We start from the raw sequence: 26,739 nt of genomic DNA on the forward strand, positions 1-26,739 counted from the left end.
ATTATAAAAGATTCACAGGTGGAGTTAATCATTTCTCTTGTGATTCTGTGAGGAGATCTGAAAAACATGCACTGTTTGGGGTCCTAAGGACAGAGTTTGAGAACCTGTGGCCTAGAGTAAGCAGCTGGGTAGAGACCATTCAGCTGCAGATAGCAGTATTCAAATCTAATCTGAAATATCACAACTTCAGACTGAGCAAACTCCACGGAAGCACACAACATAGTTATTGCTAGGCACACACACTTTACAATGAGATATTAACGGATCACCAAAATGCTATCGGATCTGTGAGCAACTATGCCACACATGTGAAGGAGGGCCGGTTGCACAGGTCTGATCAGGATACAATTCTCTAAGTAATAGAAATTGAGCATCAAATCTGATTATTTCATGATTGAGTAGTATGAGCCAAGAAACTGTACACTTTGATGGAATTGTCCAAGCTGAACAATCAAAATCTTACTGTAGTCAGTCAAAGCTCCAATAGTAACTGAAAAACACCAATGTAGATTAGAATAATGAGAATATAGACAAAAGGTATACTGTGTACCCAGTTTATATTTAAACACATGTTGAATGACATGTGAATGGCAATAAAACAAAAAAATAAAATAAAAAAATAAATGTAGTCTTTCCAGTATAGAAAACATATCAATCACAAAAGGTCTCATCAGTACAGCTAGCACTGGTCTCCCAGATCTCATCATCCAAAGGCTCCAACTGCCTAAAGAACGAACGAGGATCAACCTCCTTATTAGCTTTATCACCATCATCTGCATGTCCATGTTCAGTCTGGATTTCTGTGTTAATTAAAACTTCAGCATTTCCTGGTGTACAATCACTTTTACCATGTTGTTTGGTGTTCAATGGTCGGTCGAAAAAGTTATTTTGGGTAATGTATCTGACGCACTGCAAAATCATGTTCCTCTCATGTCGTATGTCCCGTGCCAGTAACTGAGGAAATAAAATATTGTTCAGTGCTATAAATATGAATAAAGAAAAAACCATAACATTTATGAAAATGATCAAAAAAAACTGAGGAGCAGATGTATGAATAGGGATTACATATTTGGTAGCTGTGTACGTTATGTGCTGCAGTTACCGGTTCCCTGCATGTAATAGCGCTGGTAAGTGATCACAATGACAGGGCACCATGCGACCCTGTCATTATTGGCGCATTATAAACTAGATAGGGCGCCGATCTGTTTTTTTACGTTATGAAAGGTCAGTGGCACTGACTGTTCCGACAACTGCAGCTATCAGCACCAGCTGCCGCATGCACAGCACTGACCCTGGCTGGGGGAATGTGCAGCCAGAGAGTGTGATTGAAAAAAAAAAAAAAGTAAAAGTTTATTTTGTTAATCAGTCGTGGGTGACGCAGGTAAGCCGCTTAGTACTCTATTAGTGAAGTAAAACATAAAATTTGTGAAAATACTTAATCATGGGAATCACTATTTGTGGCAGAGCGCCCAAGTCGATTCAGGCGACTTGCGCCATATGGTACAGAAAGGATAGCTATACGAGGACACATCTGTATGAACACCAGCTTATTTCAAAAAGCATTTAAATAGAGATGCAATTGCGGAAATCTGTAGTCTGACAGGAACAATTACTAAATGTCACCATTCCTATCTTCCTGTTGAGATCATTAGCTCGGGCCTTTAATTAGTAGTGTTTTTAAATTCTAGTTTGCTTAGATATAAATTTTAGAAAATTTTCCTAAACCCATTATTATTAGGAATTTGCATATGATCTGCGGAGAAGTGACGTATGTACATTTGACATCTGCTATTTAATGACAAATGAAAGACTACATGAGGTTTCCAGACTCAAGATGAAAAAGTAGCTTCTGGGATATGGAAGCTGATTCAAAGCTGTGATGTTCAGCTGCGCACATATCCGCCTATCAAGGTAGGCGCAACATCGCTATTATTCATGCGCACCTCTATGGAGTGCATGGTAGAACCTTTGATGCTGCTGGCCGCGATGTGCCGCCCTCATAATGTAGAGTTCTCAAATGCAGCTTGGAGCCCCAGCAAACGGACATTGTACTCAGCTTTACTGTGCCCCTTCTTCAATGTCATAATATCATTCCAGTTACTCAATATGCCAATGCCCATGCTACCATATCTCCACAAATGTCTGTCCCACAACCCAAAGAGAATTAAAATATCAAAGAGAAAGAAAATGACCATGCCGTTTTAGTAGCCATGGCTCCTTCATTAGAAATGTAGTTATTCATGTACTGTGCTATGTGAAAAAACAAACTACTCAATATGAGAAGTTATCATGACTGCCCCTAGTTAGCAGAGCATGACACTTGAGTTTATGTAAGGGATTTCATTGTACGTGCAGTAGTAGTAGCAGCAGGACAAGGTCAGCTGGTGCAAATCATGCATTGTACGATAATAAGCAGGTAACACATTACCATCTCCAGCAGGGTAGGTCGCTTCTTGCTACTACAATGTTTCTTCGCCACCTTTTTCTGTCTTTTACTGGAGTGGATGTTATCATGAGAGCCTTGTGTCTGCACTGCCGTGCTGGAAGGGTCTGTCCGCATAGCATCCACGGCCAGTTCTGACTTCACAACTGCTGATTTGGTGGCCGTATTCTGTGCATGTCTTTCAAGGAGTTCTCTATTTTCTTCTAAAGCCTTTGAAACTGTCTTTATAGGAAGTTCTGTAAAGGAATAAAGGGTTGACTATCAAGTATAATAAAGAAATTACACAAGTTATTCTACTAAACACTGTAAAACAGTTCTATTTAGATTTTATTTTGTGTGCAGTAGAGAATGCACTCATGTTTTGTAGCCTAGAACTTCCAGCAGAGGGAGCCAATGCATTCAGGGGGATGGTGATAAAAATAATAATAATAATACAATTTAGCCAATGAGTTCTGTGTCCCAACATTGGTTAAAACAAAAAGTAGTATCATTTGTGTGGTTTACTTGAATTATATTTTAGTGAAAAGATAGGAAATTGTAAACTAATGGTAGGGTCTCCAGGAGAAATTCCCCATCACCACTGTTTCCAGCTTGTATGTTTTCTGAAAGGTGGGCATAAAATAAAAAAAAATAAAAAAAAAAAACTCACCCTCAGGTTCACTGCCACTGTCAGAATCATAGCTGGCAATGAGTCGGCTGAGGCCAGACGTTACCTGCCTTGGTACAACAGTTAAACCAGTGTTCGTCTGCTCTACTTCACTGTCAGATTCTGGGGGGAGAAATCAGAAAATAAAATTGTACAAATTATATAAATTCCACCAGTCAGTATACAATATTTTAAGGAGGTAAAATATGCACAATATAGGGGGAGGAGTTTGTGCAAACAGAAATATAAAACTAAGTACATTTCCAGTAAAATAAGTGAACTAGATACTTACTGCCTAGAAAAGAGCACTAATAGCTAAAGATCAAAAAAAAGCACTCTCCAATTGGACTACTTCCCAAAAGGGACATATACTTAATGTCAGTGGTAGCAGTCATGTCATTTAGCTAGTCAAACAATAATATTATCATCGATAGAATGCATTGGTTCACTGGCCCATGATCATTAAAAATGGTAGTATGGTTTTTTTGGCTTCATCAAGCAATAACAGAGAAACTTAATGTTGGGAAAGGACACGGCCTAGATCAACCCTAAATTGTAGGGTAAAAATAAAGCTGTGCGGTACGTGTGTGCTGCATACAAAATAGTGTAGTATTTTCCTGGAAGGAAAAACAAAAAATATATATTTGCACCCCTTACATTGCAACATGGTTTATCTGAGTGACAAATGGGTAACCGTCTGTGCTTGCCAATGCAATGACTATTTCTAAGCTCCACTGCAGCACTTACAATATTACTTCATTTATAAGTACCTGTAGTTGCAAAAAAAAAAAAAAACACAAAAAATCAGACCAGCTGTTCCACCAATGTTATGACTAATCATCTTTCTCTCTCCAAATGCAAGGAAAGTAACCTAATTAAAGTAGATATTTAAATTATTATTATTGAGTCAAGGTTGAGATACCCCAAGAGGCTAAGCTCTAAAATTACACAGAACTATAAAAAGGTAAATTTCCATCATTCTACCCAAAACGCACTACCCCATGCACCCCATTGCAAACCTGTGATTTAATGCCTTGTTATTTTGTATTTTCTATGTATTTGTGTGAAATAGAAAAAAAAAAGTCGCAATTATCAAATGTACAGTTTTTGGCCTAAGGTTTCAGCAATGCAGTCTGAATTACACACGCCTAAAAGCTGGTGGATTTTTTTGCATCAAAGTACTATTATGGTTGCTGGCCTTGAATCTATTTAAATAAGAGACTATCCACTCTTCAAACATATGTTTTATCCACATAATTTAATTTGATATGTGACACTTGTATATGTATGCGAATGAGTCTGAATCTGTATACGAAGTGCTACAATGTAGCGACTGCAGCTTTTTTTCGCGCCAAGTTCCGTTGCACTTCATCTCCGACTGTGTATATATTTATACCTAATTCCTGAGTTACTAACGTCACAGCCCGGAGTCTATGGTACAGACAGAGGTTTTTCGCTACGCCTGCAGTGCTAATAAAAGGCAAAGAAAAAAGTGGCATGGAGTATAGAGGCTTGGTTTAGGAGGACACATCTGTAGGAAATTACACGAATTATAAAAGTGATGATTTAAAGGGTTTTGTTTGTTTGTTTTTTTAAAGGCAAAACCAGCACAGTTTTGCCTTTAGAAGAATCATTGCTTTAAATCCTGATGCAAATATCACCCAAAAATCTGCACTTTCAAAATCGGACCTTATTACATTATGGAAACTCTGCATGCATTAAGTACGCCCATCATTGCAATAAATAAGCAGGAGAAAAACATGGGTATTCAGTCTGTATGATGCTCAAAACACAGGCCGAATGGACTTCAATTCAATGATGCTGCAAACCATCAGGTAAGTAAAAGACAAATTACCTTCTGGTAAAAACTCTATGGGGACGTTTCAAGTATTTGCGAGGTTCCGATGAGTATTGCTTAAAAGTGGAGCGTACCTCAAATATAATCAGCATAGTCTTCATGTACAGTGACAAAAAAAAAACACTTAATATGCTCATAATAGGATAATATATGTGTAAAATACCATACAAATTAGTTGTATAAACTTAGTTCTGACATCAACTCTTCAGGGTTCATTAGGAAAATATGTATAGTAAGAAATTACACACTACTTACTGTAAACAATGTCATGCCAATAGTAAAGCATCCTGAAACCATTCATGTGTGGGGTTGCTTCTCAGCCAAGGGATCACTCACAACTTTGCCTAAGACCACGGCCATGAATAAAGAATGGTACCAAAACATCCTCCAAGAGCAACATCTCCCAACCATCCAAGAACAGTCTGGTGATGAACAATGCCTTTTCCAGCATGATGGAGCACCTTGCCATAAGGCAAAAATCATAACCAAGTGGCTCAGGGAACAAAACATCGACATTTTGGGTCCATGGCCAGAAAACTCCCCAGACCTTAATCCCATTGAGAACTTGTGGTCAATCCTCAAGAGGCGGGTGGACAAACATTAGGCAAGAAAGTGCGGTCATCAGTCAGTATGTGGCCCAGAAGTTGATTGACAGCATGCCAGGGCGAATTCCAGAGGTCTTGAAAAAGAAAGGTCAACACTGCAAATATTGACTCTTTGCATAAACTTAATGTAATGGGTCAATAAAAGCCTTCACCACTTATGAAATGCTTGTAATTTTACTTCAGTGTACCATAGTAACATCTGACAAAAAGGTCTAAAAACACTGAAGCAGCAAACTTTGTGAAAACCAATACTTGTGTCATTCTCAAAACTTTTGGCCATGGCTGTACACACATACTTTCAATTATTCCTTTGTTAGGGCAGTTTCTGAGCACGATACGTTTATAAACAAAACAGTATCACCGAAGGCATTTCATGTGATCGGATAATGAATGCTTATAGCACATGGTAGCCATACACTGAGTAATAGAAAACATCTGTGACGCATGTACCAAGGGGATCAAGCTCAAGGCAAGGTTTTACTCTTCAGGATTATATACCAAACAAAACAAAGTGAAAAGCGTCTTGTATAAAACAAAGGGGACAAGGTCATGCGTCTCAAAACCATAGCAACCATGCCTAAAATAGCCAGGATGCATTTGTATGCCAAACAATTAACTTATATGCAAGAACCTTGCAGAAAACAGCACTCGATAAAATATAACAAGTGCAACGTACACAGAAGTAAATGCATGTGTGCAAATGTGGTAAGTAGGGCACAAATACATAAAGCGCACAGACAGAACCAATCCACAAGGCAAACATTAAATGCCAACAGGTAAAGGGACATGTAGTGGTATATGCGAGTAAATAACAAACCAACAAAATACAAAAACAATTGCCTGGATTTATACACAGAACATATAATGAACAATACAACGAAACAAATGCATAGCAAAGTGAATACACTCGATCACCTGATACACTATAGTAACACATTTGATACACACAATGTACATGACTTCCTTGTGCAATTCATGCTTTCTTAGATTATTCAAGCTAAACAGCAGGAAGATGGGAGACTATACATTGAGTGCTTCCTATGTAAAGCTGGGTACAAAGATGATTTTTGGCCTGATCCGACGGATCAGGCCGACATATCATGATCGTCTAATGTGTACACATTATGGTCGGCTGATGCGTGGTCCTGTTCTGTCAGCCGCAGCATCGGGTCGTCCCTACATGCAACTCAATCTGACGGTGCGACTGACGACCCCATATAGCAGGATGCGGCTGGGGCAGATATATCGAGCGGTCAGGCACTGGATCGTCTATTGTGTACCGGTCCCCCAATATGTCGGCCCGTCATATCGCTGGTTACACATCGTTTAATGTGTACCCAGCTTAAGCCAGTGGTTCCCAAACTTTCTTGAAAGACGGCGCCCTACAGTATCAGCATTTTTTTCACACTACACCCAGGCCAAAAGTTTTTTTTTAAGGCCCCCATACACGGTGCGATATAGCAGCCGTTCCGATGGATTGGAACGATATCGCTGCTGTAACGTTCCATGTGTGGATATGATATCGGCCGGTGTGCGCTCCCGTGGGGTCGAACAACGCTCCTCCAGATCTTTCTGCATGTTCAGTTGATCTGGGGATGCGATGATGTACGATCCCATGCAGCGCTATGCGGGTGGGGGAGGGGGTGCCAGCATATCGGACGGTCAGCCACCCGATTGCTCAGTGTGTGGGGACCACCCGATAGGTCGGCCGTCGGATCGGAAGGTGTATATCGCACAGTGTATGGGGGCCTTTATTGAGTAGACACTAAATTATTAAAAGTGTAAAAAGTGCTTACTGGTCATCCTGAAGGTCAGATATGTGATAGTGGGCAGTGTTGTGCTGCTTTTTGTCCACATATTTTATGATTGGCATCCATCAGCACTGGCAATACTCAGAAACATGTTATGTGTATTCTTTATGCAGAGCTGGATTAAGACCCCTATGGGGCTCTAGACAACATCCTGGTTTGGGCCCAATTTGCCCCTCCATTCGTAAAAAAATAAACCCCAAAATGGGTTAGTGTTAACTGGAACTTAGGGAGGAGCCCAAGCTTGCTTACTGAATGAAGCAGTTATGATTTTATGCACACATTCCCTTGCCATGAACAGCATGCAGTATAAATGGACAATTTATGTAAACGCTACATTGCACATGAGAATGCATCATTTTTTTTTCACCCACTCTCTGAGAAGAATGACAGAGAGGACTGGAGTCGGGGGAGGGGTGGATGTATAAGCTGGGAGAACAGGGGTGTAAAAGAGGTAAAAATTAATTTAAAAATATGTTTTTTTACCCCCCTTTTTTCCTTTAATCCAAATCCTGATATTAAAATGAATTTCAGGATTGGAATCCCTACATAATACCCACCAGCAAATTAATACCAATACCCAAGTTGTCCAAATATAGCAGTGCTTCTCAAACTCGGTCTTCAGGACCCCACACAGGTCACGTTTTCCAGGTCACCCAGCAGGAGCACAGGTACTCACTGACACATTTTAAAAGATTCACAGGCGGAGCCAATTATTTCACTTGTGATTCTGTGAGAAGACCTGGAAAACATGCACTGTTTGGGGTCCTGAGAGAACCTGTGCAATACAGAATATAAGCCATAAATATACAAGGGAACGCCTAACAAAATGGAAGACATACCTACACAACATTACAGGCAACAGTGTAATCAGACACAGGATTAATATTAAAAGGCATAAAATTTTATACATGCATGCATATTGAACCCACAAATACCTTACATAGCTATATGGTAAAATGTGCCATATCACATGTGACTATATACAGTATCATACACACCAACCATAGTAATAGGTGTATCCGGAAATCAAATCATGTAATGTAGTAAATGCCAGTTGTATGTTATGTAGTAACCAAAACTCATCATGTGGTATTATAGGAGCACATACAATCAAAACCAATGAACTGATTGAGAATGCAGTCTAATCACAACATCATGAATAAATAATAGAGTGTAATGTTAAAGCCAAGAAGATTCACCCTGAAATATCAATACTTAAGCCTGAAATTTATACTGTACCAGCAAATTTCCAGACCAACCACAAGTCTGGCTTAACAAATTTACAGCACAGATCACCAAACACCATGTTGTTGGCCTCCAAAATAACAAATTTTATATAGTAAAACAGGACTAAAGGTGGCTAAAGTGGACAAGAGAAAATAGACCCCATCAGAACAGTCAAGGTCCAAGTCACAGACCACCTTACAGTACATCAAGAAACCCCAATATCCAGATAAGGACACAGTGCCTCCTCATTATAAGAAAGTGACCCGAGTGATAGAGGGGCACCAACACTGTGGGCCATTTTTTAAGGACATCAATATAGGCCCAAGAACGAAGCCAGTCAGGACCCACAAGGGGCCAACAGTCATCCACCAAAATAAAGCTTGATTCATAATTTGTTGAGGTACCAACTTTGAGACACCAAGCAAAAGCAATTGAGAGTCCTGTGATTTGTTCCATTAGCCAAATGCTCACATTTTGCATGGGATATAAAATTTGCACCTCAAGGACTTTGAATGAACATTGAATAGTAATATGAGAAATGTAATCAGGGCTTTGATCAATTTAAGGACAAAGGGCCTGATTCAGACCCACTCGCGAGCGGCTGTCCGCTCGCAAGTGGGTCGATGTTATGCACTGAGCATGCGCACGACGGAGGGAGCTCCGTCGTGCGCATGCGCCAGACGCGACGAGCGAAGGAAAGTCCTTCGCTCGTTGTGTCCGATCAAAGGGGGCGTGCTGTCAATGTTGATTGACAGCACGCCCCCTTTGGTGGGCGTGCCGGGGGCATGCCTCCCTGACGGGGGCGTTCCCACGGGAACGCCTCCCGTCAGAAGCCGGCCCACTGACATCACTAGTGATGTCAGTGGGAGTGATTTTGGCTCTGATAGAGCCAAAATCACTCCGGAGCTTGCGGTTGAAAACTTCAACCGCAACTCCGGCTCGCAATTTCGATGGTCTCGACCATCGCGGCCATCAAAAAGCACGCTCGTATAGCCTGTGGGTGGTGACCCACAGCTATACGAGCGTCCAGGAGGACGCTCCATGAAAATGGAGCCCGGCCCTCATTCAGAGCGTGCGCTCTGCTCAGAGCGTACGGCTCTGAATGAGGGCCAAAGTCTTTGATCCAGTCTCCAACAATGCCTCAATTAGAACATTCATCAGATTAGATGAAACGGTCAACAATTCTCAAGCTAAATACTCAGCAATCTACCAGCCCCTAAGGAACAGACTACACCTGAGACATTAGCCAATCTCAAAGAGAGAGTCATCTGCGAAGCGAACAAGGCAGAAGTCATCGTTCTTCAAGATTTCTGCAATTATAGAGATGAGATTCTACAACTGGAATGCACAAGTGTATTTATTGATTGTACCATCCAGCAGGGAGTGGACCTCAGGTACATCGCTCAGAAACTAGCTACTCTTCTGACAGCCAACCATCCTAAGAGATCTTTTATACAGTGTTCTCCCCAGGATCAATTTCACAAGTGCTCCACCCGGCTCTATTTACATGCCACCCGGCACTCTGATGGCACCCAATCATATCATCCTCCCCCAGATTGAGCCCCTGGCAGTGCATAACCAGCGTTGCGGTCATCTGACCAATACAGAGCTCAGCAAATGCTGGCCTAGCAACAGTACACTATTGTCAGAGATATGTGTCGCATAACTGCAATGCTAGTAACGCTCTGCCGATCACTTGCTCTGTGGGAGATATTTGATTAGGGTCTGCTTCTTAAAGATGGGTGGGGCGGGGGGGATCTCTTATGGGAAGAAGACCCATGACTGTTTCATTGATCAGTCGGGCTTCGTTTACGTTACTGTGACAGGATCATTCATCAGAGACCCCAAGATTCGGGATTCACTGAGGTCACTGTGACAGTCACACAGATTCCCCCAGATCCTAAATACCTGCCCCGTCTTTGAGAGGCAAGGTGTGCTTTGGATGGAGTTAACATTGCTGAGCCGAGAGAAAGCAGACGTGCAATGTGTCTCTCAATGTGAATTGATGGACACCATTATATCTGTGTCCAGCCAGCAAGTGGACAATATCTGCAAGTCTTAAAAAAATTATCAACATTTCTCATTAATGCAAAGTATTATACTGTCTCCACCTAGCTACTTCTTAATGACACACAACATGCAAAATTTTCAGGGTAGAACACATGTACCCAAAATACACAAACAGCTGTCCAGTCCTCCTAAGAGGCTCATCATCTTGGCCATTGAGTCACTAAACTAACCCTTGGCCTAAATTATTGACTTTTTCATCCAGCCTTGTGTCAACAGAAGTTTGGCTATCTGCAGGATCCACCAAATGAAAAGGATTTGTAGGTCAAAATGTATATCCAAAAAAAGTACAACTGCTCCAAACAGTAATACACTCACAGAGTTAGTCAAAAGAAATAAAACATTTTCCATTAAAATCATTTAGATAAAAACAATCCATACATCAGGAATCTCCCCTCAAAAAATGGTTACCATAAAATGTACCCACTATTAATTTGGTGGATATAAGATACATTTGGAAGGTGGCATCTACACCCTGTTATACTGCAGAACGGACTGTACAGACTGTTCCGTACTAAAAAGATACCTTTATGGGAACGTAGCTGCGAAACACTAGGTGAGTGTATTCTCTATGTTGGGGGTGGAGTGTGCACTATAACCCTAGGAGATGTAGCAATTGGGAAACCTTTTGATAAACGCATTTTATTTTATTTGGGCGAGTCCAAAGGTTCCTTCAACCCATATGAGAAACTGGTCCTTGTGTGATTGATGAAGTTTCTTTTCTTATGAAGAATACAGGACGTTGTCACAGAAATTTCCAGTGTGATAGAAAGAACACCTTATTCTGGACCCAACAGCGCTTGTGGACTGCTCTATTATTTGTATTGTGCGCTATTTCTAGGAGTGGTGCTCTTGTGAGTCAGGACTAAGCTGCAGTTAGGGGTGCAAGTTGCTCTACTTTTTCTATCTGTACAGAGTCCTGTCATCTCTTCAAGAAGCCAGTGTACACCCACTATGTAAGCTCAAACCCCCTCAGAGAAGTCTCTGTAAAAAAAAAAAAAAAAAAGTCCAGGAAGCAGCCTAAGGCTAGTTTTACAAATAATGGTTTTGTCTGACCGGTAAAAATCAGAGTCTTTCCGGACAGACGGATAACTTCCTTTCACATGAAGCGGATTTTATTCGGATGAAACAACCATTGACTACAAGGCCACCGGATATCTGAAATCTGTGTGTGAAAACATGCATAAATCTATGTGAGGCACTAAGTTCTGGAGACGGCACGGCAGCCGTTCTAGTCAATGTTTTTCACGGCTGTAACATGGCGACCGTGCCGTGTTTGTGCATCGTGGAAGCCCTAATGAATTTGTAACTTTCACTGAAATTAAACAAACAAAAAGTCATTTTTTTGCTGGACGGACAATTCCGTTGAGTGTGAAATAGCCCTTAAGGGCAGATAAGACTGGTTTCTGTTTAGGGCAAAAACAGGCTGCGGTGTACAGAGGCATGGGTCTCTTACAGCTGGGTCTGTGCTCTCTCAACCGATTGACAGAGCAATGAAGACGAAAAATCGATTTACACTTAGGGCCTGATGCAGAGTTGACTGCAATACAGTTCTGAGGACATATTTCTTGCTCGACACCGGAACTGAGCATACGCAAGCATGGGCGGTGCAGTCTCGTACGCAACTGGGTGGTAACAGGACATTCGTACGTAGACAAAGTTCATAGAGGGCACGCCGACAGAATTGCTCAGATTTCACCTGTTTTAAGGTGAATCTTTTCCATCAGTGACAGGTTTGTTGTAAGTGCGCACTGGCAATGACCATGAAACAAAGTGTATGGATATAGCAGATTGCAAATATGCAATATACACATTTTTTCACAAATACACAACATAAGAACAATTACAGACAACTAAAGTTCAACTCTTCATCAGTCCCTGAGTGTCTACTGGGGAACATGCTAGCAGCCATAATATATCAACCAATGTATATCAAAATCTTGCATTACTGGCTTAATAATAATAATATTGAACCCTTGGCACTGAAAGGTTAACAGCATTATTCAGCAGGATATTATGAAAGAAAGCCTCTTACCTGGATCGCTTCCAGCTAGCATGTCTAATGGGTTCACAGTCTTCTCCTTATCCTGACTGGTCAGTTTTTCCTCAGGGGCATCTGCATTTTTTCCTTCTACTTGTGGATGGTTTATTTGTCCCGCAGCCTCATTTTCCCTGAATTTCCTTCGCCTTCGGTTATTTTTCTTTGGCCAATTATTCTTGCCACTGCCTCCGGCTCCATTTCTCATTCCCTTCATCTTACTGCAAGAACACAGGCAGAGACTCACGATAAGTGCAGACCAAATAAAGACAAAAGGAAATTAAACACCTGACAACACAAACATAAGCAGACTGAAGCAAAGGCTGTCACTGCCAGTTCACTTAGAACTGTAAGGCTGAAAATGAAATACTGGTATACAGGAATATTTTTCAGCAGGAACTCAGTTTCTGAACCTCTCATCAACTGTGACAATGTCCTGGGCCAAAATTTATTTTGCATAAGATAAGTTGTATTTTAAAGGCCCTTTTGAGCGCCTTCTTTTCTAAATACTAATTATATTTATATAGACTTAACTTTGTTAACTCTTTTTCTTCAAAGTCCATAGGGTACACAAGGTATCCAAGGGGGAAAATGTGGTTGAGTGATCCAGGTACCAAACAGTTAGGCCTTCAGCTCCAAGGATGCCTCAAGTCCTCCTCCACATATAGCCCACCCTTGGCCACAGGCATTCAGGTTTGTAAACAAGCCCAAAGCAGGAGAAGGAAGGACAATGTACACCAGAAACACACACACAAACACGAGATGAGTGAATCCGTGACCGAAAGAAAAATTACCCAATGCAGCCAGATGCGTCAGTGTGGGTGCCCTGTGGACTCTATGGACTTAGAAGAAAAAGTTAACCAAGGTAAGTCTACCATAATTCTTTTCTTCTTCTTCAGGGTCCATAGAGAATCACAGGAATACCACGGGGATATCCTAAAGCAGTTCCCCTAAGGGTGGGGATGCTCCTGAGCAGAAAGGAGAACCCGCCACCCAAAGGAAGCATCCTGAGAGGCAAAAGTGTCAAAGGCGTAAACCCTAAGAAAGGTGTGGACAGAAGACCATACTGCCACCTTTCACAATTGGTCAGCAGAGACCACAACGAAACGCCCACAATGGTGCCACAGATTGGGTAGAATGTGCTGCCGCCATGTTTGGAACAGGGAGATCAGCCCGCGTGTAAGCCTGAGACAGTCATATGCAACCATCGAGCCAGAGTTTGTTAGCTGGCCAGCCTCGTTTGTGAAAACCATAGAACACAAAAAGAGCGTCTGATTTTCTAAAAGAGTTTGTACGACCCACATAGATACGGAGAACACGAACACATCCAGGGAGGCTTCACCTCCAGAAAGGTCTGAAGACTGGAAAGCTGGAACCACAATCTCTTCATTCATATGAAAATGGGACACCACCTTAGGAAGGTAACCTGCCTGTGTACACAGAACAGCTCTATCCTGGTTAAAAAAATAAAAAAGGAGGAGTGACAAGAGTGCTGCCAAATCAGAGACACTGTGTGCAGAAGAGATAGCGAGGAGAAAAAAAAGTGTCTTCGCTGTCAACCACTTCAAATCTACTGAGTCTAGAGGTTCAAATAAGGGAGCCTGTAGCCCCTTGAGATCCAAAGACAAATCCCACGGTGCCACCGGTGGGACAAAGGGCTGCTGAACTCAGAGACCACCCTGAAAAAAAATTTGAACATCCGGCAGAGAAGCGATCCTTCGCTGGACCAAACTGACAGCGCATAAACCTGTACTCTCAGGGAGGCCAGGCGGAGACAGAGGTCTAAACCAGCATGGAGAAAAGCAAGTACCTGGGAAACCCTAAAAACTTTAGGGTCATACTTTCTGTGGGAACACCATTGACCAAAAGAGTGCCAAACTCTGTAATAGATGCGGGCAGAAGAAAGCTTTTGTGCCCTAAACATTGTCTGAATCACAGAGCTGGAGAAACCTTTGGCTCTTATGATGGAAGACTCAAGAGCCACGCCGTCAAAGACAGACTAGGTATGTTCGGATGCAGGCAGGGACCCTGCGATAACAGATCTGGCCATAGAGGAAGAGAAAATGGAGTGTCTATGGATAGATTTCGTATATCGGTGAACCAATGGTGCCTGTGCCAAGATAAGTATAACTGTGCCACTTTTCTGGTTGAATTTCCTGAGGACTCTTGAGAGGATGGAAATCGGAGGAAAGAGGTACGCCAGCGTGAAGTCCCACCTCACTGCCAGCGTGTCCACAAAGGCGGCTAAGGGTCTCTGGTCCTGGACCCGTACCTGGGGACCTTGCAGTTGTGACGTGAGGCCATGAGCTCTTTGTCTAGTAGGCCCATTTGTTCACCAGGAGTTGAAAAACCCCTGGGTGGAGAGCCCACTTTCCAGCGTGTATGTTGTGACGACTTAGGAAGTCCGCTTCCCAGTTGAGGACTCCCAGGATGAATACTGCCGAGATAGTCAGAAGATGACGGTCTGCCCAGATCAGAATGTTTGTCACTTCCCTCATGGCTGCCTGACTTTGCGTGCCTCCCTGATGATTGTGATAGGCTACTGTGGTCGCGTTGTCGGACTGGATCTGGACCAGTCTGCCTTGAAGTAGGTCCTGTGCCAGGATAAGTGCTTTGTATACTGCACAAAGCTCCTGGATGTTTATGGGCAGGTAACTTTCCGGATTTGTCCGTCTTCCTTGAAAAGTACACCCCCCATCTGCAAAGACTGGCGTCCGTGATGAGAGCACCCAATTTGGAATCCACAATGGACGACCCTTGTCCAGATGAGCCTTTTGTAGCCACCACGAGAGAGAGAGAGAGAGCCAAACCTCCGGAGTGAGAAGGATCCTCTGGGACCGTATTAGACGATACTGCCCATTCCACCGGGAGATAATCAATTGTTGCAGAGGCCTGGAGTGGAGCTGAGCATATTCCACCATGTAGAAGGTGGATGCCAATGACCCCAGGACCTGCATCACTGACAGAATGGATACCTTTCGCTTGTGGAGCAATTTGCATACTCGCAATAGGGCCGAAATCTTGTCCTCTGGCAGAAACACCCTGTGTGTCTCAGAATCCAGAAGTGCCCCCAGATGTACCATCTGTTGTATTGGAGAAAGAGGATTTCTTCCAATTGATGATCCCGTATTGGAGAAAGAGGATTTCTTCCAATTGATGATCCAGCTTCCAATTGATGATCCAGTATTGGAGAAAGAGGATTTCTTCCAATTGATGATCCAGCTTCCAATTGATGATCCAGTATTGGAGAAAGAGGATTTCTTCCAATTGATGATCCAGCTTCCAATTGATGATCCAGTATTGGAGAAAGAGGATTTCTTCCAATTGATGATCCTTCTGTAGGGAAGCAATGGTTAGTTGGAGATGGTGTTGTAGAACAGCTGGAGACTGTGCCAATATAAGAACATCGTCCAGGTATGGCAGTGTTCTGACTGCCTGACGTCTGAGGAAGACTGTCATAACTGACAATATTTTGGTGAAAACCAGAGGGGCCGTTGATAGACCAAAGTGCCTGAAATTGGTAATGTTGATGAGGATAGCAAACCGTAGAAATTGTTGGTGGAATTGCGTAATAGGCACATGCAGATACGCATCCTGAATGTCCAGGGAAGCCATAAAATTGGCAGGTCCCATTTCCAAAATAATTGACCGAAAAGTCGCCATACGAACTTGCGTACACGGATAAACTTGTTGAGTGTTCTCAGATTTAGGATAAAGCGATGAGATCCATTTGGTTTCTGAACCAAAAAGATTGGAGTAACCACCTCTTCCTTGTTAAACCACAGGAAGCGGGATTATCACCCCTGCCAGCAGCAGAATCTGATAGAATCTGATGGGGGAGTTGTACAACAAAACTTCAGGGGGAGGAGGCTTCCAGAAGGTGAGGGCATACCCTTGAGAGACCACTTCTCGGACCCAGGCATCTGTTTGATGCCAATAGTCCCCAAAGGAGGCCCGCCACAAGGGGCAGAGGGTTTGATGTCCGGCTTAGAAGCTGGGTGTTTGACCGGCCAGGACCTTTTAGTTTGCTGCTTGGTGGTCCTGCGAGGACTAGATGGTCTTGAGGAAGGCTGTCCATTTGCTTTTCCCTGAGGGCGAAAGGACCGATAAGAAGACTGTCTAGACTTTGATGTAGCTGTTGATGGCAGACCTGCAGATTTTGAGGCTGCCAGAGTAGCCACTATCTTATCCAATTCTGCTCCAAAAAGGGATGGATTCCAGAGGCTTCTTGGATCCCACATCTGCTTTCCAGGACCTTAGGGCTCTGCGAGCAACAACCGAAGCTGCTGATGCTTTAGAAGCCAGTAGACCAGCATATATTGCAGATTCTCCCAAATAGGAGGCAGCTTCCCTTATGTGGGCGATATAGGTCATCTGTTTTCTGGTAGCATTTGATAGAGTATATTCCAATGCCCCCATCCATTCTGCAACAGACTTGGATACCTAGGCCGCAGCCATAGCTGGCCGTGTAACAGCTCCAGAAATGAAAACACTGATTTAAGACATGTTTCAAGTTTTCTATCTGTAGGATCTTTAAGGTAAGATGCTGACGGTATAGGCAATGTAGCACTCCTGACTAAATGTGTCACATGAGCATCCACAGTAGGAGGGACTTCCCACTTAGTACATTCAGTAGGTGGGAAAGGATACAAAGATGCTAATCTTTTAATAACATGGAACAGTTTATCCGGGTTACTCCATGCTTCCTCCATAAGTTCAGTGAGCTGCTCAGACTTAGGAAACTCAGCTTTTACCACCTTCTGGTGTTTAAACACTGGAGCCAGGACCTTAGGGCTCTACGAGCAACAACCGAAGCTGCTGATGCTTTAGAAGCCAGTAGACCAGCATATATTGCAGATTCTCTCAAATAGGAGGCAGCTTCCCTTATGTGGGCGATATAGGTCATCTGTTTTCTGGTAGCATTTGATAGAGTATATTCCAATGCCCCCATCCATTCTGCAACAGACTTGGATACCTAGGCCGCAGCCATAGCTGGCCGTGTAACAGCTCCAGAAATGAAAACACTGATTTAAGACATGTTTCAAGTTTTCTATCTGTAGGATCTTTAAGGTAAGATGCTGACGGTATAGGCAATGTAGCACTCCTGACTAAATGTGTCACATGAGCATCCACAGTAGGAGGGACTTCCCACTTAGTACATTCAGTAGGTGGGAAAGGATACAAAGATGCTAATCTTTTAATAACATGGAACAGTTTATCCGGGTTACTCCATGCTTCCTCCATAAGTTCAGTGAGCTGCTCAGACTTAGGAAACTCAGCTTTTACCACCTTCTGGTGTTTAAACACTGGAGCCTTAAGTCTAGGAGCTGGCTCATTATCCTCTATATTTAGGATTGATTTGACCACCCTTACGAAAGAAGAAGGGACATCCACTGTAGAAGGATGGTCCTCCTCTCCTGAGATAGACCCTGGAGAAGAACCTGGCGCATCATCTGACTCTTCCCATTAGTTATCTGAATCTACATGCTGAGCAGACTGATAAAATGATTTCGTCCGCTTAGGCGCTTTAGTGGCTGTCTGTTCGCCTTCAACATTTGTTAAAACACAGCAGCTGACTGAGCCATACTCTGTGTTGAGTGGGCATAAACATCCATCCAGGAAGGATGTATAGGAGGGACAAACATAGCATGCTGTGGATATCCCATACAAGGAGGCAGTGCGGGAGCAGCCATAAGATCCACAAACTGCTTCATTACCTGAGACAAGGACGACACCCAATATAGCTTCTGTACAGGGGCTGGTAAACTGGACTGGTGAGGTGGCTCTTTATAACAAACAGCACACAAACCATCCTGTCTAAAGTCCGGAGGAGACAAGCCCGCCAAACAAATCTTACATGAAACCAGCACTGGGCCTCAGTTTCCGGTTTACCCATATTTTTTTACATAATAAATAAGCGCAAATGTGACTGCCTTCACAAAAACAATAAATGTGAAGTAAAATTTTAAGAACACACAAAAAAAAAATAATTATTCCCCACACACCTGTAGCAAAGGGTTGAGGCAAAATAGTAGTGATAGTTATAACTAACAGTACAGAAATAAAGGCAGTAACACAGCAGAGCAAGCAAAAGTCACATACAATGCATATTACATATACTTAAAATGGGTCCTGAATAAACTACTCAAAACACAAGGCTCGGTAGGACCTAGAGCACTGTATAACCTGGCCTCTGGGAAGAGGTATACAGGGAGACTAGACCCAAAACCTCCTGAGACCAGCAGCTTCAGCACAACAATGATAGTGATCACTGTGCGTCTCATATACAGAGGAGGGTAGGAGGAGCACCCAGACACTGGAGCTGAAAGCTTAACTGTTTCGTGCATGCATCACTCCAACCATATTTTTCCTTGTGGTATCCCTGTAGATCCCTATGGACCCTGAAGAAATATAATTGTTTTTCTATACCTCAACCTAGTTCCTAAACATATTTTTTCAGACAAATAGCCCTGCTATTATATACATAGAGTATATGGTGCAACAATATAAAGCAGTGGTCTAAGCCAGGGCTTGACAAATTTTTCTAAAATCTAGGAGCCAGGATGAAAGTGTAGGAGCCAGACCACCGTCCCCCCCCAAATTAATTAAAGGAGCGAGTGAGGAGCACAGCTCTGTGTGTTATGCAACTGTTATACACACTATACTAGTCCACAAAAAGGTCACAGTTGAATGGATATAGTAACATGGAGGCCCCTTCACTGCTCTGCACAGCTCCCCCCTACTCCACCTACCACCCTCCAGTAATAACAGACCACATTTCATATAAAACAATGGTGCCAGAAAGTACAACAGAACCCCCTTCCCCTCATGGTCACACCACTATTCCTCCGAAGCTGCTCCGCAATTCCTGGCCACGCATAGACCCTATTACCGGAGAGCTATATGCAGCCAGAGATAGGAGACAGTAGACAGCCGGGACGTACAGGAGGATCAGCTTAGACTGAGACAGACAGCAGGGATCAGAGTGGGACGGACAGGAGAGGAGGGGTCCGCGCTGGATGGGACGGACAGGAGAAGAGGGGTCCGCGCTGGATGGGACGGACAGGAGAGGAGGGGTCCGCGCTGGATGGGACGGACAGGAGAGGAGGGGTCCGCGCTGGATGGGACGGACAGGAGAGGAGGGGTCCGCGCTGGATGGGACGGACAGGAGAGGAGGGGTCCGCGCTGGATGGGACGGACAGGAGAGGAGGGGTCCGCGCTGGATGGGACGGACAGGAGAGGAGGGGTCCGCGCTGGATGGGACGGACAGGAGAGGAGGGGTCCGCGCTGGATGGGACGGACAGGACAGGAGGGGTCCGCGCTGGATGGGACGGACAGGACAGGAGGGGTCCGCGCTGGATGGGACGGACAGGACAGGAGGGGTCCGCGCTGGATGGGACGGACAGGACAGGAGGGGTCCGCGCTGGATGGGACGGACAGGACAGGAGGGGTCCGCGCTGGATGGGACGGACAGGACAGGAGGGGTCCGCGCTGGATGGGACGGACAGGACAGGAGGGGTCCGCGCTGGATGGGACGGACAGGACAGGAGGGGTCATCGCTGGATGGGACGGACAGGAGAGGAGGGGTCATCGCTGGATGGGACGGACAGGAGAGGAGGGGTCATCGCTGGATGGGACGGACAGGAGAGGAGGGGTCAGCGCTGGATGGGACGGACAGGAGAGGAGGGGTCAGCGCTGGATGGGACGGACAGGAGAGGAGGGGTCAGCGCTGGATGGGACGGACAGGAGAGGAGGGGTCAGCGCTGGATGGGACGGACAGGAGAGGAGGGGTCAGCGCTGGATGGGACGGACAGGAGAGGAGGGGTCAGCGCTGGATGGGACGGACAGGAGAGGAGGGGTCAGCGCTGGATGGGACGGACAGGAGAGGAGGGGTCAGCGCTGGATGGGACGGACAGGAGAGGAGGGGTCAGCGCTGGATGGGACGGACAGGAGAGGAGGGGTCAGCGCTGGATGGGACGGACAGGAGGGGTCAGCGCTGGATGGGACGGACAGGAGGGGTCAGCGCTGGATGGGACGGACAGGAGAGGAGGGGTCAGCGCTGGATGGGACGGACAGGAGAGGAGGGGTCAGCGCTGGATGGGACGGACAGGAGAGGAGGGGTCAGCGCTGGATGGGACGGACAGGAGAGGAGGGGTCAGCGCTGGATGGGACGGACAGGAGAGGAGGGGTCAGCGCTGGATGGGACGGACAGGAGAGGAGGGGTCAGCGCTGGATGGGACGGACAGGAGAGGAGGAGTCAGCGCTGGATGGGACGGACAGGAGAGGAGGAGTCAGCGCTGGATGGGACGGACAGGAGAGGAGGAGTCAGCGCTGGATGGGACGGACAGGAGAGGAGGAGTCAGCGCTGGATGGGACGGACAGGAGAGGAGGAGTCAGCGCTGGATGGGACGGACAGGAGAGGAGTCAGCGCTGGATGGGACGGAGAGGAGGAGTCAGCGCTGGATGGGACGGACAGGAGAGGAGGAGAGCGCTGGATGGGACGGACAGGAGAGGAGGAGTCAGTGCAGGCCAGAAACGGACACAGGCACAGCAGTCACCGCTCAGCACATGCACTCCTGTGCATGATATGAACACCGCAATACTATAGGAACGAATTTCCGCGGGAGCTGATGAGGATCTGCTTCCTCCCTCACTGCAAAATCTGGTAGCCAGGCAGCAAAATCTGGTAGCCATGGCGACCTGGTCCCTGGGATTTGTCAAGCACTGAAACCTTTCAGGGTTCTAGTGTATAATTGGCAGTGTAACAAACTTTGACCCTATACTTACGGAGAACAATATACAGTACAGAGTTATTGTATACGATACCAAAACCCAATAAAAAGTGGTAAGACATTGCTTGATTTTCACATTATGACCAACATGTGGGACAAGAGGCTAAATAGGGACAAGAGTAGTTTGCCCACCGGCTGTTTCAGATATTTACACCCTCATTACAGAAGGATCACGGTTTTTATGGTAAAAATTAAACACAGGTCATAAAGGTCAATGGGTTATTCCACTTTCCAAAATAACTATTTTAAAACCTGCAGTTTTGTGAATAAGGAGACCACAGCCTTACAACTGCAGGCGCAAGTAACAAATAAAACACACATGAATTATTCAGTAATCGGTACAAATGTGAAATCAGCAGATTGCCAACACAAATGTTAAAATATATATTAGGAAAAAATATGAGATATGGTAAGAACTTACCCTTGTTATCTCTATTTCTACGAAGTCCATAGGGTTCCACAGGACACCTTGGGGTATAGGTGTGACGTCAGTCGCAGGGCACCAAAGAGTTAAGCTTTCAGCCTCCCAGGATGCACTAGGTCCCCCTCCTATACCCCGCCCCCGGGCCAAGGCACCTCAGTTAGTTACCAAGCCATAGGCCGGAGGAGGAGAAGGAAGAGAGAGAACAAAGATCTGGACACATACAAGAATCACATTCTCACCAGAGGGAGACGGAAAACCGGTGACCAGAGCAAAGCCCATCTGCAGCACAGGTGCGACAGGGCGGGAGTCCTGTGGAACCCTATGGACTTCGTAGAAATAGAGATAACAAGGGTAAGTTCTTACCATATCTCATATTTTCTACTTCAGGGTCCATAGGGTATCCACAGGATACCTTGGGGATGTCCCAAAGCAGTATCCTTTAAGGGTGGGGACGCTCCTGTGCAGAAAGGAGAATCCGCCGCCCGAAGGAAGCATCCTGAGAGGCGAAGGTGTCAAACCTGTAATACCTCACGAAGGTATGGACAGAAGACCACGTAGCAGCCTTGCAGACCTGAACTGCCGAGGCACCACGTCGAGCTGCCCACGAAGGACCCACAGACCTAGTGGAATGAGCCTTCAGAGAAGGAGGGACCGGTAGGCCTTCATGAAGATAAGCTTCAGAAATAGCCATACGGATCCAGGCTGCCAAAGTTTGCTTTGAAGCAGGCCAACCCTTTTTACGGAAGCCATAGAGGACAAACAAAGCGTCCGACTTCCTAAACGAAGAAGTGCGGTCAACATAAGTCCTTAAGGCCCGCACAACATCCAAAGAGGCCTCACCCACGGAAAGACCCGGTGAGTTAAAGGCCGGAACAACTATTTCCTCGTTAACATGAAACTGGGAAACAACTTTGGGAAGAAACTCAGGCCGAGTGCGGAGCACTGCCCTGTTCCCATAAAAAACCAAGAAAGGGGGTCTACAAGAAAGAGCCCCTAACTCAGAAACACGTCTGGCCGAAGCAATGGCCACAAGGAAAACAGTCTTAGCTGTTAGCCATTTAAGATCCACTGAGCCCAGTGGTTCAAACGGCGGTCCTTGGAGAGCCCTCAGGACCACAGCCAAATCCCAAGGCGCCACAGGTGGAACAAAGGGCGGCTGAATGCGGAGAACACCCTGCATAAAGGTGCGCACATCCGGGATTGTAGCAATCCTACGGTGAAACCAGACAGATAGGGCCGAAACCTGTACCTTCAAAGAAGCAAGGCGAAGCCCATGATCTAGTCCCGCTTGCAGGAAGGCGAGAATCCGAGACAGACGAAACTCCCGCGGTGCATAACCTCTCGGTCGACACCACTGGAAGAACGTATGCCACACGCGATGGTATATCCTCGCGGAAGACGGTTTCCAAGCTCGTAACATGGTACGCACCACAGAGCTGGAAAACCCCCGGGACCTCAGCATGGCCGTCTCAACAGCCACGCCGTCAAAGACAGCCGAGTCAGGTCCGGGTGAAGGCAAGGACCCTGAGACAGAAGGTCCGGTCGTAGCGGCAACCGCAGAGGAATGTCCACGGACAGACCCTGAAGGTCTGAGAACCAGTGCCGTCTGGGCCACGCGGGAGCCATCAACAGGAGCGTCCCTCCTTCCTGTTTGAATTTCCGGATTACCCGTGGAAGAAGGGAGACCGGAGGGAACAGGTATGCGAACCGGAACGTCCACCGGACGGACAGAGCATCCACCAGAGACGCCCCTTCGTCTCTTGTGCGAGACCCGTACACCGGCAACTTGTTGTTGTGCCGGGACGCCATGAGGTCGATTTCTGGAAGACCCCACCTGTCCACCAGTAGTTGAAAAACGTCCGGGTGCAGGGACCATTCCCCCGGATGAACGTCCTGGCGACTTAGAAAGTCTGCCTCCCAATTTAGCACTCCCGGGATGAAGACCGCTGATATGGCCGGAAGATTGCGCTCCGCCCAAACCAGGATCCGAGAGACCTCTACGAGAGCCGCCCGACTGCGAGTTCCTCCTTGCCTGTTTATGTAGGCCACGGTGGTAGCGTTGTCCGACTGGACCTGCACCGGGCGACCCTGGAGAAACCGCTGTGCCTGCTGGAGAGCATTGAAGACCGCACAGAGTTCCAAGATATTTATTGGAAGCTCCGCTTCTGTCGGCGTCCACCTGCCCTGGAACAAGTGTGGACCCGAAACTGCTCCCCAGCCCCGAAGACTGGCGTCCGTTGTCAACAGGACCCAATTTGGAACCCAGAATGGACGTCCCTTGTTGAGGTGGGTCGTCTGTAACCACCACGCAAGGGACAGGCGAACCTCCTGGGTGAGCACAATCGTCTGGGACTTCAAAGACTGAGTCAGCCCGTTCCACTTGGACAGGATCAGGTGCTGCAGAGGTCTGGAGTGAAACTGGGCGTATTCCACCATGTCGAACACCGACACCATGGAGCCCAGTAACCTCATCGCCGAGTGTAAGGACACCCGGCGGTTGTGCAGGCAACTGCGCACCCTTGACTGTAAAGCAGAGATCCTGTCCTCCGTCACGAAGATCCTTTGCTGTCCCGAGTCCAATAAGGCTCCAAGATGCAGAATCCTCCGAGACGGGATTAGAGTGGACTTCTGCCAGTTGATTAGCCAGCCGTGCCGTTGCAGCAGTGCAATGGTCAGGTCCAAGTGGCGTAACAGGAGCTCTGGAGATCCTGCCACCAATAACAGGTCGTCCAAATACGGCAACATGCGGACTCCCTGCAGCCGCAGAGAAGCCGCCATGACCGCCATCACCTTGGTGAAAACACGTGGTGCTGTTGCCAGGCCAAAAGGTAACGCCCGAAACTGGAAGTGGTCGCTGCGGATTGCAAACCTGAGGAACTGTTGATGGCGCCAAAGAATAGGGACATGCAGGTAAGCGTCCTGTATGTCCAATGACACCAAGTAGTCCCCAGGTTCCAGCGCCAGAATGATGGACCGTAGGGTCTCCATCCGAAACTTCGGGACCCGCAAAGACTTGTTGAGTGCTTTGAGGTTGAGAATCGGACGATATGACCCATTGGGTTTCTGTACCAAAAATAGATTTGAATAGAAACCCTGGCCCCTCTGGGAGAATGGAACCGCCACTATAACTCCATCCTGGAGCATAGTGTGCAATACCTTCCGCAGCTCCGTAGCCTTGTTCCGGTCTGATGGGAGACCCGTGGTGAAGAAGCGAGCCGGGGGTCTGTGCCGGAAGGAGAGGGCGTATCCGTGGGAAACCACCTCCAGAACCCAAGTGTCTGTCGTAGTGGTCGACCAACACTGGGCGAACTGTAGCAGGCGGCCTCCCACCCTGGGATCCCCCAAAGGGAGGCCCGGACCGTCAGGCCGCAGGCTTGTCATCTGGCTTGGGGGCCGGACGTCTGGTACTCCATGCCTGCTTCCGGGGCTTGACCGATTTCTTAGGGCCAGCCTGTCGAGGAAACGACTGTGGTTTGGGCCTGCCCTGGGCCCTAGATGACCGAAAGGACGATGGTCCCGAACCAGAAGGAGCAGCGGCCGACGGGAGACAAGCAGATTTGGCTGCCGCCAGCGTGGCCACAATCTTATCCAGATCCGGACCGAAGAGAACTTCTCCGGTAAACGGCAACGCTTCCAGACCTTTCTTGGAATCTGCGTCCGCCTTCCAGGATCGCAGCCACAAGGTGCGACGAGCAGCTACCGCTGCTGAAGAAATTCTAGACACCAGAGTACTAATGTCTAGAGCCGCCTCGTTGATGTAGGTGGCCGAATCACGGAGATTGCCAATCAACTCCGCCTGATCGGCCGGACTGTCGGATTCAAAAGAAGCCTCTAATGAATCCGCCCAGCGCTCCATCGCTCTGGCAACCCAGCAAATGGCCATAGCCGGCCGTGCTGCCCCCCCTGCAAGGGAATAAGCGGACTTCAGGCAGATTTCTACCTTGCGGTCCGTAGCATTCTTAAGGGAGGACATGGATGGCATCGGCAATGTGGCACTACGGACAAGACGGGTCACGTGAGAATCCACCTGTGGAGGGGATTCCCACTTAGCAAAATAATTATCCGCGAACGGATAAGCCACCGCCAGGCGTCTCTGCGGCTGGTATCTTTTGCCAGGTTGTTTCCACGCCTCCTCTAAATGGTCCACCAACTGACCCGAAAGAGGAAAGACTGTGGCATCGCCCTTCACATCTTTGAAAAAGGCATACTTAGATTTAGCCGCTGGGGGAACTTCGTCCTCAATCACCAAGGCTGTGCGGACCGCCCGAATAAGTCCAGGAATATATACTTTGGACTTAGCATCAGCGTCCTTAGTATGGAGAGGTTCCTGATCGTAAGGATCAAGAATCTCCCCATCATCAGACGTCCCTTCGTCATCCTCATAAGGAGCGGACAGAGACGCCACCGGCCTTTTATGAGGCCGCATCACAGACTCCCCTTGCAACACATCCGACAAGTGCTGTACAGAACTCGTCAGGGAGTTAACCCACGCTGGCTCCTGAGAACCCGGGAGCGGGGAAATAGGGAGACTGTGGGGTACCACCAATTGTCGTGGGAACCCCTGCATGGGTGACGACACCACAGACTGCTGGGACAACCCCATCGGAGTAAACGCGGGCTGCGGAGCTAACTGGCCCACTAAAGCTGTTAACGCCTGAGCGAAACAAGCCCAGGGCGGCTCCTGTACCGGTGCTGTAACCGTAATAGGCCGCGCCATGGACAAACACTGCCGGCAAAGGCCCTCCGCGCTACCCTCCCCCTCCGCTAACGGTACTTTGCACGTGGTATACTGTAGCCGGAGGGGAAAATCACTTTCAGACATGATGGC

At 46.5% G+C, this 26,739-nt stretch overlaps 1 protein-coding gene across 1 annotated transcript in view; it reads right to left on the reverse strand.

The window, feature by feature from the left end:
- Positions 1-540: 540 nt before the first annotated feature.
- Positions 541-26,739, reverse strand: part of NUFIP1 (nuclear FMR1 interacting protein 1) — a 59,947-nt gene continuing 33,748 nt past the window's right edge. Inside the window, exons 7-10 of the mRNA XM_088442546.1 lie at positions 12,693-12,916; positions 3,093-3,212; positions 2,429-2,679; positions 541-954 (exon numbers count right to left, since the gene is read on the reverse strand). Of these exons, the coding sequence (XP_088298672.1) occupies positions 652-954; positions 2,429-2,679; positions 3,093-3,212; positions 12,693-12,916 (898 nt within the window). The 3' untranslated portion in view covers positions 541-651. The remainder of the gene's footprint in view (positions 955-2,428; positions 2,680-3,092; positions 3,213-12,692; positions 12,917-26,739) is intronic.

Source organism: Taudactylus pleione, unplaced genomic scaffold (assembly GCF_031769625.1).
Source record: "Taudactylus pleione unplaced genomic scaffold, aTauple2 ptg000005l, whole genome shotgun sequence".
In the NCBI taxonomy this organism is placed as follows: Eukaryota; Metazoa; Chordata; class Amphibia; order Anura; family Myobatrachidae; genus Taudactylus; species Taudactylus pleione.